A 10477-nucleotide genomic window follows, 5' to 3' on the forward strand; every position below is an offset into this window, starting at 1 on the left:
GCTGCTGCAGCTCCTGCTTAGCTTTCCTGCAGCGGTTGCAGCTGGAGCAGGAGCAAGATGGCCAAGACGTCTGTCTCTCAGCACCTGCACAACAGGGAGGGGGCCTAAGCCACAGCACGATAGGGCACCAGTGACACCCATGTCCCATCTGGCCAACCTTTAGTGTTCCACGTCTTGGTCCAGGGTGGGGCTCCTGCTATGGGCCCATCTCTGCCTAGCATAAATCAGGGCAAGCATGGGGTTTGGGGCTGAGCCACAGGAGACTCACCTGACTCCCGTGCTGATGCTGCTCGCTGCACCTTACTCTGGGCACTGGGGGAGCTGCATCAGGACAGGCTGCCCTGCTCCACCAGCTCCTCCAGGTCCCTCAAGTCCATCCCCCAGAATTCAGCACCTGGAGTAGACACGTGCTCCAGCAGCACCGATAGCACCAGCTGCTGCAGATCCCGCACCACTTTGCTGCAGCGGTTGCAGTTCAGGCAGGAGCACTGTGGCCCTCACGTCTGTCTCGCGGGACCTGCAAAAAAGAAAGGGGGCCTGAGCCAGAGCAGGATAAGGCATCTGGGAAGCCCGTGGCCCGTTAGGCTGACCTGCAGTATGCCAGGTCTGTCTGGGAGCAGGAGGTTCTCCCGCACAGTGCAGTCCTCTGCTGGTGGCCGGGTAGTGGAGTTGACTGCACCCTGCTTCTCTTCTCTTTTCCCCAGCAAGGAAGCCCGGTTTGCAACGCTGAGCGGCCTGTGCTCCCCCTGGACCTTCAAGCTACGGCAACACATATAGCACCAGCTGCTGCAGCTCCTGCTCAGCTTGCCTGCAGCGGTTGAAGCTGGAGCAGGAGCAAGATGGCCCAGACATCTGTCTCTCAGCACATGCACAACAGGGAGGGGGCCTGAGCCACAGCACGATAGGGCACCAGCGACATCCATGTCCCATCTGGCCGACCTTTAGCGTGCCAGGTCCTGGCCCAGGGCTGGGCTCCTGACATAGGCACATCCCTCCCTAGCATGCATCAGGGCAAGCATGGGGTTTGGGGCTGAGCAACAGGAGACTCACCTGACTCCCGTGCTGATGCTGCTCGCTGCACCTTACTCTGGGCACTGGGGGAGCTGCAGCAGGACAGGATAGCCTGCTCCACCAGCTCTGCCATGTCCCTCCAGGCTGTCTCCCATAACTCAGAGCCAAGAGTGGCCACGAGCTCAGGCATCACCGTTAGCACCAGCTGCTGCAGCTCCTGCTCAGCTTTGCTGCAGCGGTTGCAGCTGGAGCAGGAGCACTGTGGCCCACGTGTCTGTCCCTCAGCACCTGCAAAACAGGAGGGGCATGAGCCACAGCAGGATGGACACTGGAGACAGCCTTTGCCCATCTGGCTGACCTGCAGTGTGCCAGGTCCTGGTCCAGGGTTGGGCTCCTCCTATGGGTCCACCCAAGCATCATGGCAAGCATGGCGTTTGGGGCTGAGCCACAGGAGAGTCACCTGACTCCAAGGCTGCTGCTCCCTGCTGCTCCTCACTCACGGCATTCGGGCAGCTGCCAAAGGACTACCACTGCCAGGTCCCTCCAGGCCATCTCCCGGAACTCAGGGCCCAGAGTCGTCACGTGCTCAGGCAGCCCCAATGGCACCAGCTGCTGCAGCTCCTGCGCCGCTTTGCTGCAGCGTTTGCAGCTGGAGCAGAAGCAAGACGGCCCACAAGTCTGTCTTCTGGTCCCACCAACCTATGGCGGCACCCGTCTGCACGATGCTCTTGTCTACAGCTGTCCCCAGCTGTGTGTAGGAGCAGGTCCCAGCATGCAGCTCATCAGCCCTTTGCCTTTACTTGCCACAGCCAATCTCACTCCTGTGTTGCCCGAGTTCCCTCGGGACCCTCTGTCCTTGTGCAGAGGGAGGGCTTGGTTTCCCCATGCATCTCTCGTGAGCTGCTGTCGCTCGTTCGGGAGACACTCTGGTGGACCTGGTTAGGCCTGGTGGAGACACTGCCCACTTAGGAGGGGGCACGAGAATATCTGGCCTGCTTCCTTTTCCTGCACTTCTTTGGGCACCAAAGGAACACTGCGAGTTCTCTTCTCTGTCACAAGTCCCAGCACCAACGTCTCTGCGGACTGGAGCTGGTCTTGCTGTCACTCCTGCAGCCGCTGTGTAACTGCTGCACAGCCCCGGTGCATACACCGCCCACTCTGGAAGTGGCACGAGATTATCCGGCCTCTGAGGCAGCCGACCGTCTGGGAGGAGGATGCTCTCGCGCACAGAGGACAGAGGACAATGCAGTCCTCTGCTGGTGGCCGGCTGGACAAGCGGTCCACAGAGGCATCTTCTACTGCTCTGCTGGCTGCCTTGCCACCTTCATTCTTTGCCTCGGCAGGCTTTGTTGCCATCAGATCCTGCCGACGGAAGCAGCCTGGTTTCCCCAGAGTGGCATCCCCATGGTGCTGCAAAGAGGAGCCCAGACCATGCTGCAGAAAGGAGTGCTGGCAGCAGGCCTGGGTTTTGCACTGCGTGTGGGGCATGCCAGTATGCATGTGTCCATAGGCACAGACACACACCTGCTCTGTCAAGGCTCCTTGGTGCACATTAAGGGACTTGTTGCTCCTTCTGGTAGAGCTCTCTACCCTGGGGGAGCTGCACCAGGTAGGTTGCCCTGCTTCACCAGCTCTGCCATGTCCCGCCAGGCCGCATCCAGAACTCAGGGCCCAGAGTGGCCAGGTGCTCAGGCAGCCTCAATAGCACCAGCTACAGCTGCTGCACAGCTTTGCTACAGCAGTTGCAGCTGGGGCAGCAGCACCATGGCCCAGACATCTGTCTGTCAGCACCTGCAAAACAGGGAGGAAGAATGAGCCACAGCACGATGGGGCACCAGGGACGCCCTTGGCCCCTCTGACCGACCTGCAGCGTGCCACGTCCTGGTCCAGGGTTGGGCTCCTGCCACGGGCCCATCCCTGTTTAGCATGTATCAGGGCAAGCACTGGGTCTGGGGCTGAGCCACTGGAGACTCACCTGACTCCCGTGATGCTGCTCCACGTCGCTCCTTTCTCTGGTACGGGGCAGATGCAGCAGCACAGGATGCCCCACTCCACTCTCTCCAACAGGTCCGTCCAGGCCACCACCCAGAATTCAGGGCTTAGAGCGGCCACGTGCTCAGGCAGCCCCGACAGCACCAGCTGCTGCAGCTCCTGCACCGCTTTGCTGCTGCGGTTGCAGCTGGAGCAGGAGCACCGTGGCCCACGTGTCTGTCCCTCAGCACCTGCAAAACAGGAGGGGCATGAGCCACAGCAGGATGGACACTGGAGACAGCCTTTGCCCATCTGGCCGACCTGTAGTGTGCCAGGTCCTGGTCCAGGGTTGGGCTCCTCCCATGGGTCCACCCAGGCCTTGCATGCATCAGGGCAAGCATGGGGCTTGGGGCTGAACCACAGGAGACTCACTTGACTCGCAAGCTGATGCTCCACGCTGCTCCTCGCTCTGGTCATTGGCAGAGCTGCAGCAGGACAGGCTGCCCTGCTGCACCAGCTCCTCCAGGTCCCTCAAGCCCAGAATTCAGCACCTGGAGTGGCCACGTGCTCCGGCAGCACCGATAGCACCAGCTGCTGCAGATCCTGCACCGCTTTGCTGCAGCGGTTGCAGTTCAGGCAGGAGCAACATGGCCCTCACCTCTGTCTCTCGGGACCTGCAAAAAAGAAAGGGGGCCTGAGCCACAGCACCATGGGGCATCTCTGAAGCCCGTGGCCCATTAGGGTGACCTGCAGTATGCCAGGCCCTGATCCAGGGCTCCAGGGTTAGGCTTCTCCCATGGGCCCATCCATGCCTCGCATGCGTCAGGGCAAGTTCAGGCAAACTGAGAACAGTTCCAGACCCCATGCTTGTCTCTGGACAGACAACAGGAGACTCACCTGACTCTGGTGATGCTGCTCCTCGCCTCTCCTGGCGCTGGGGGAGCAGCAGCAGGACAGCATGCCCTGCCCCACTACCTCTGCCAGGTCCCTCCAGGCTGCCTCCCGGAACTCAGGGCCCAGATTGGCCACGTGCTCAGGCAGCCCCGACAGCAGCAGCTGCTGCAGCTCTGGTACAGCTTTGAAGAGGCGGTTGCAGCTGAGGCAGCAGCACCTTGTCCCACACGTCTGTCTGTGGGTACTGTAAAAAAAGGGAGGGGTCATGAGCCAATGATGGGGAACCTGGGAAGCTTTTGTCCCAGCTGGCCGACCTGTGGCATGCCAGGTCCCGGTCCAGGGTGGGGCTCCTCCCATGGGCCCACCCCTCCCCAGGATGCATCAGGGCAAGCACTGGGTCGGGGGCTGAGCCACAGGAGGCTCACCTGACTCCCGTGCTGCTGCTCCCTGCTGCTCCTCGCTCACGGCAATCGGGCAGCTGCAGAAGGACAGGCAGCCCCGCTCCGCTACCTCTGACAGGTCCCTGCAAGCCACCTCCTGAAACTTAGGGCCAGGAGTGGCCTCGTGCTCAGGCATCACCGTTAGCACCAGCTGCTGCTGCTCCTGGTCAGCTTTGCTGCAGCGGTTGCAGCTGGAGCAGGAGCACCGTGGCCCACAAGTCTGTCTTCTGCTCCCACCAACCTACAGTTGCACCTGTCTGCATGATGCTCTCGTGTACAACTGTCCCCAGCTGTGTGAAGGAGCAGGTCCCAGCATGCAGCTCACCAGCCCTTTGCCTTTCCTTGCCACAGCCAATCTCGCTTCTGTGTTGCCCGAGTTCCCTCGGGACACACAAGCAGTGTTCTTGTTCAGGGGACGGGCTTGGTTCCCCCATGCATCTCTCGGGCGCTGCTGTCGCTCCTTCGGGAGACTGTCTGGTGGACCTGGCAAGGCCTGGTGGAGACACTGCCCACTTAGGAGGGGGCACGAGATTATCCGGCCTCTGAGGCAGCCGTCTGTCTGGGAGGAGGATGTTCTCACGCACAATGCACTGAGGGCACCTGGGAACCCCCTGTCCCATCTGGCCGACCTTTAGTGTGCCAGGATGCATCAGGGCAAGCATGGCGTCTGGGACTGAGCCGCAGGAGACACCTGACTCTGGTGATGCTGTTCCTCGCCTCTCCTGCCACTGGGGGAGCAGCAGCAGGACAGGACGCCCTGCTCCACTACCTCTGCCAGGTCACTCCACGCCACCTCCCAAAACTCAGGGCCAAGAGTGGCCACGTGCTCAGGCAGCCCCGGTAACAGCAGCTGCTGCAGCTCGTGCACAGCTTTGCTGCAGCGGCTGCCGCTGAGGCAGGAGCACCACGGCCCACGCGTCTGTCTGTCGGCACCTGCAAAACAGGGAGGGGGCCTGAGCCACAGCACGATGGGGAACCTGGGAAGCCCTTGTCCAACGTAGCCAACCTGCAGCGTGCCAGGTCCCGGTCCATGGCTGGGCTCCTCGCATGGGCCCATTCCCAGCTTGGAAAAGACCTCCGAGATCATCAAGTGCAACCGCAACCTAAGCACGCTACCCTAACGCTAACAAGCCTGCGCTAAATCATGTCCCTGAGCACCACACCCAAACGGTTTTTCAACACGTGCAGGGATGGTGACTGCGCGGTGGTCCCCTTCTCTGGGGAACGTACCACATCTTCCTTGGAGGGCTATCTGTTCTTCACGGCTCGCAAGAGTTGCCTTCACAGGGTGAAGCCTCACGTCTCTTCTTCCATTGCTTTCTCAGTGCCCCCTTCCCTAGAACAAGCTGCCCGACTTTGCTGCCCACTGAGCCCAGGCTTCTGGACCCATCACCGCAGCATCACAGCAGCCAGGCAACGACACCTGAAATATTTTCGCACGTCCCACAGGGCACCCATAGCTAGAGGTTAGTTACTGCCTCCTTTACAAGTTCGGCCTCCTCCTCCCTTTCAGGTGATGGCCCTGCTTTATCCGCAGTCTCTTTTTGGCTTCTCAGAAAGAGCGGTCAGGCACGGGCACAGGCTGCCCAGGGAGCTGGGGGAGTCACCGTGCCCGGAGGCGTCCGAGAACCGTGGAGATGTGCTACTGAGGGACGTGGGTTAGTGGGCAGGATCAGATGTAGCTGGACGCTGGACTCGGTGATCTCAGAGGCCTTTTCCAACCTTACCGATTCTACCGCTCTCCCTCCTTTGGCCTCTGAGGAGGAGGTTCTCTCCTTACTAGGCCAGCTGACTTGCACAGCCTGGGCTTCCATCTTTCTGTGGGAGCGACTGACAGCGGCACAGTGGCTCCTCTGGCTGAGCTGGGAGGCCGCTGCAGGCACTGAGGCAGAAGAAGCCACTGTCACAAGGGCTGGGGCAGCAGCAGGCCTTGTCGCAGGGGCCGCAGCCACCTCAGGGCCTCTGGCAAGCACGGCAGCGACTGCAGAGGCTGCTGCCACGACTGTAGATACAGCAATGGAAGAGGCTTGCTACTTCACAAGGATACTCCACGTTCTCTACACGTACTGTAACTGCTCTGGAGGAAAAGGGGAAGCTGAAGGACAAAGGGACAGCGAGGAACGGCCGTACCCTCTCACCTGCAGTCTCACACTGCCGCCTGCCGCCTGCCGCCTGCCGGCTGCGGGCAGGAGGCGTCGAGGAGCTGCAGCGCAGGCCTCTGCCCCGGGCGGCCGGGCGGGCAGCGGGACGCGCTGCGGGGCGGGGGGGGGCGGCCTTCTCGCCTCGGCCGCCACGGCCGCGCGGCGGGCGCTCACGTCCCCCCCGCCGGAGCCCGTTCCGCCGTCGGGGAGGAGGGCGGCCGGAGCCAGTCCGGCACGGCTGCGGCGGGAGTTGCTGAGGGGGCGGCTCGGCCGCCGCTCCGCCTCGCCGGGCCAGGCGGGGAGCGGGCGCTCGCCTCTTCTGCCGGGGAGCGGGACGGCTCCCTCGCCCGCAGAGTACCGCTGCTCAGCGGCCAAAGCTCAGCTTCCCCTTCAGCGGCCGTACGGCCGCCCGCCCCGCGTGCCGCAGGCAGCCAGCGCTGCCCTGACGGCCGCCGAGGCCCTCCTCCCATCGGCCGCCTCGGAGCCGTGGCCGCCCCTGGGCTGCCGGCCGACCCGTCCCCGAGCACCCTCCCTCCCCCGGCAACCTCGGCAACCTGCTGCCCGCACTGGTGCGTGGGGGAAGCTCGGGCCGCTACCCGGGAACGGCCCCGTCCTGCCGTCCCCCTCCAACCCGCACGCACGCACGCACGTCCCACTCCCACTGCCACTGACACAGAGCAAGCACCGCAGGATGGATAGAAAGAGGATTTAATGGGACTGTAGCTGCGAGCTGGCTGTTCCCCGGTGCTCCGTTACGTCCTTCCACGCTGGGCCCTCCCACAGCCAAGTGGATGCTGATGACAAAAGCCGTGGGCACCCACGGCCCCTCTGCTTCCTCGATGTGCGCTCGCGGAAGGAGGTGGCATCGGGCCGGGTTGGCTCTCTGCACTTCCCACAGCGGTGACGTTGGCGTGGCAGCCGTTGTCCTCCACGGGCAGCACTGAAGCTGTTTGTGCTGCCTGTGCTGCTGCCCTGTATTCAGGCTGGGACTTGGGACGTGCCGGGGTGGCCAAGAGCCATGCGGGAACCTGCGGGGCCACCTCCTACCGCCAACATAGCCACTCAATGGAGCCATAGGCAATGCTACGCACCGTTGTCCCACGCGCTGGTGGCAGCAAGCAGGAGCAGATCCCGTGAGGCTGCCTTTGGGCACCTCTGTCTGCTTTGGAGCCCCACATCTCTTCCTCAGCATGCCTGGGGGGCGACTGCACGTGCCGGTTCGTATTTCTTATGCTGTGCTGCTCTGGCTTCTGTGCATCCCTCTTGGATCCCGCTGTCTTACAGCACTCACAATGCATTCGGCAGGACACAGGCAATGCAGAAGGCTCCTGGGCCTTGTTGTCCCAGCAACGTTGTCCCTGCTTTGGTTGATGAAGTCCCTCATGCGCAGGTGGACGCATGCAGGTGCAGGTGCAGGTCTGCGGGGGCTGCTCTGCGGCTCCCCTGCCTGGCTTGGAGCCCTGACAATTTGGCCGGTGGGCTGTGGGGGCCACCCGCTGCCACGAGTGCCAGCCATTCACGCTCTGCCTGCCTGCCTGCTCTGCACGTCTCCTGCCACAGACGGCACAGCTCAGACGCTGGCTGGCTGCACTGCAGCAGTCATCTTCCGTAGCCAGGCGTGAAGGTGCTGCTGCTGCTGGTCTTACTGTCTTTTGCATGTGGGGTACTTCTTGTGGACGCTTGGACAATCCAACAGGCTGCTGTTCCTTCTGCTCCCACCAACGTACAGCGGCACCTGTCTGCATGATGCTCTCACGTACAACTGTCCCCAGCTGTGTGGAGGAGCTGGGGGAGCTGCAGCAGGATAGGCTTCCTTGCTCCACCAGCTTTTCCAGGTCCCGCCAGGCCGCATCCCAGAACTCAGGGCCCAGAGTGGCCACGTGCTCTGGGAGAGCCGGCAACACCAGCTGCTGCAGCTCCTGCTCAGCTTTGCTGCAGCGGTTGCAGCTGGAGCAGGAGCACCGTGGCCCACGTGTCTGTCCCTCAGCACCTGCAAAACAGGAGGGGCATGAGCCACAGCAGGATGGACACTGGAGACAGCCTTTGTCCATCTGGCTGACCCGTAGTGTGCCAGGTCCTGGTCCACGGTTGGGCTCCTCCCATGGGTCCACCCAGGCCTCGCATGCATCAGGGCAAGCATGGGGTTTGGGGCTGAACCACAATAGACTCACTTGACTCAGAAGCTGATGCTCCACGCTGCACCTCACTCTGGTCATTGGCAGAGCTGCAGCAGGACAGGCTTCCTTGCTCCACCAGCTCCTCCAGGTCCCTCCAGGCCATCACCCAGAATTCAGGACCAGGAGTAGCCACGTGCTGCGGCAGCACCGATAGCACCAGCTGCTGCAGCTCCTGGTCAGCTTTGCTGCAGCGGTTGCAGCTGGAGCAGGAGCAAGATGTCCCAGACGTTGGTCTCTGAGCACCTGCAGAACAGGGAGGGGGACTGAGCCACAGCTCGACTGGACACCAGCGACAACCCTGTCCCATCTGGTCGACCTGAAGCGTGCCAGTTCCCAGTCCAGGGTGGGGCTCCTGGCATGGGCCCATCCCTGCCTGGCATGAATAAGACAAAGCCTGGGGCTTGGCACTGACCCACAGAGACCTACCTGACTCCGGTGCTGATGCTCCTCTCCGCCACCATCTCCTCAGTCGCAAGCATCGTCTGCCAGCCTGCAGGCACATGAACGTGGCACAGTGAGGCTCCTGGGAAGCAACCCACGCAATCGGTTCCAAATCCCCCAGCCCTGAGTCCCACAGCCATCCTCAAACTCCCCTACCTGTAGGAACCAGATGGTGATGAGCAGGGAGACCCTGGCCACCAAGAACAGGACATACAGGAAGAAAAGGGTCATAGGGACAAGGAGAAAGCTGTCGTCAACCATCGCTCAAAGCCGGTCACGACCGCACTGGGAGAGGCAGGGTGCTGGTTGCTAGCTCATACTGAGTTGGCCGTGAGGTCACAATCCTTTGGGTGGGGACACCTCTGTGAGGTCACAGCCCCACAGCCCACATGGAAGCCAGTCAGTGCTTGCCCTCAGCATGCTGGTGGGAGAAGTTACGAATAAACCTGAGGATAATGAGAAAATGCTTCAAAATAAATTGCAGCTTACACATCAGGTGACAGTGTGCACCAGCTTGGGATCCAGCACCATCCTTGTGGTGTGCCGCTGCCACCTTCCCTTCAGATACCTGCCGTAGACACAGAGTAAAGGGGGAAGGTGCTTTTAGTCTGCTTTCTCTTCTCACTACCCTAGGGCGCTGTTAGCGGGTAATAAAGGAAATGAATCTTCCCCAGGCCTAAACTGCTTTGCCTAGGACGGTAACTGGTGAGCCATCTCCGCCTCCTTCTGGCAGGTTGATTATATCCCACTGCCCCAGACCAAGGATGGAAGCAACCACTGGATGGCTGGAAACATACCCTGTACTCCAGGCCACCACCCAAAACGCTATCCTGGGCCTTGAAAGCAGGAATTCTTTCTGGGGACATGGCACTCTAGAAAGAATTTGGTCGAACACGACACGTTTCTGAAATAACCTCATTGACATCTGTGCCAAAGAGCATGGCTTTGAGTGGGTGTATCACACTTTATCACGCACCAGCAGAGCCCACTCGGGGATCAAAGAATCACAGAACCACAGAACCACAGAATGGCCTGGGCTGAAGAGGACCTCAAAGACCATCTAGTTTCAACCCCCCTGCTATGTGCAGGGTCGCCAACAACCAGACCAGGCTGCCCAGAGCCACATCCAGCCTGGCCTTGAATGCCAGCAGGGATGGGGCATCCACAACCTCCTTGTGCAGCCTGTTCCAGTGCGTCACCACCCTCTGGGTGAAAAACTTCCTCCTAATATCCAACCTAAACCTCCTGTCTCAGTTTAAAACCGTTCCCCCCTGTCCTATCACTATCCACCCTTGTAAACAGCCGTTCCTCCTCCTGTTTATACGCTCCCATTGAGTACTGGAAGGGCACAATGAGGTCTCCCCGGAGATTTCTCTTCTCCAAACCAAACAAGCCCACTTCC

The 10477-nt window shown here is 61.2% G+C and overlaps 1 protein-coding gene and 1 long non-coding RNA gene across 4 annotated transcripts; both read right to left on the minus strand.

The window, feature by feature from the left end:
• Positions 1–2991: 2991 nt before the first annotated feature.
• LOC121108503 lies at positions 2992–3916 on the minus strand. The gene is made up of 3 exons (XR_005843045.2): positions 3880–3916; positions 3415–3656; positions 2992–3233 (listed from the first exon to the last, which is right to left on the minus strand). It is a non-coding gene; the product is annotated as an uncharacterized LOC121108503 (long non-coding RNA).
• Positions 3917–7149: 3233 nt separating this feature from the next.
• On the minus strand, positions 7150–10189 carry LOC101748453. 3 transcript variants are annotated; one of them, XM_015277455.3, is made up of 4 exons: positions 9232–9554; positions 9061–9124; positions 8629–8877; positions 7150–8447 (listed from the first exon to the last, which is right to left on the minus strand). In XM_015277455.3, exons 1-4 carry the CDS (start codon positions 9334–9336, stop codon positions 7501–7503), a joined length of 1365 nt encoding a protein of 454 aa, XP_015132941.2. In that variant the 5' UTR covers positions 9337–9554; the 3' UTR covers positions 7150–7500. The 3 variants fall into 3 exon arrangements, with proteins under 3 accessions (XP_015132941.2, XP_040512136.1, XP_040512135.1); XM_040656202.1 differs by lacking the exon at positions 9232–9554 and adding an exon at positions 9565–10189 and having other exon boundaries at positions 8629–9124; XM_040656201.1 differs by having other exon boundaries at positions 8629–9124.
• Between the last annotated feature and the right edge of the window lie 288 nt (positions 10190–10477).

Source organism: Gallus gallus, chromosome Z, assembly GCF_016699485.2.
Source record: "Gallus gallus isolate bGalGal1 chromosome Z, bGalGal1.mat.broiler.GRCg7b, whole genome shotgun sequence".
Taxonomy (NCBI): Eukaryota; Metazoa; Chordata; class Aves; order Galliformes; family Phasianidae; genus Gallus; species Gallus gallus.

Bases quoted from the DNA above. Each gene is read 5' to 3' on its own strand.
- LOC101748453 (XM_040656201.1), bottom strand. From the start codon at position 9,336: ATGGTTGACGACAGCTTTCTCCTTGTCCCTATGACCCTTTTCTTCCTG. The intron at 9,125-9,231 runs GTAGGGGAGTTT...ATGTGCCTGCAG, and splicing joins TCACCATCTGGTTCCTACAG to GCTGGCAGACGATGCTTGCG. The intron at 8,448-8,628 runs GTGAGTCTATTG...CCTGTTTTGCAG, and splicing joins AGCATCAGCTTCTGAGTCAA to GTGCTGAGGGACAGACACGT.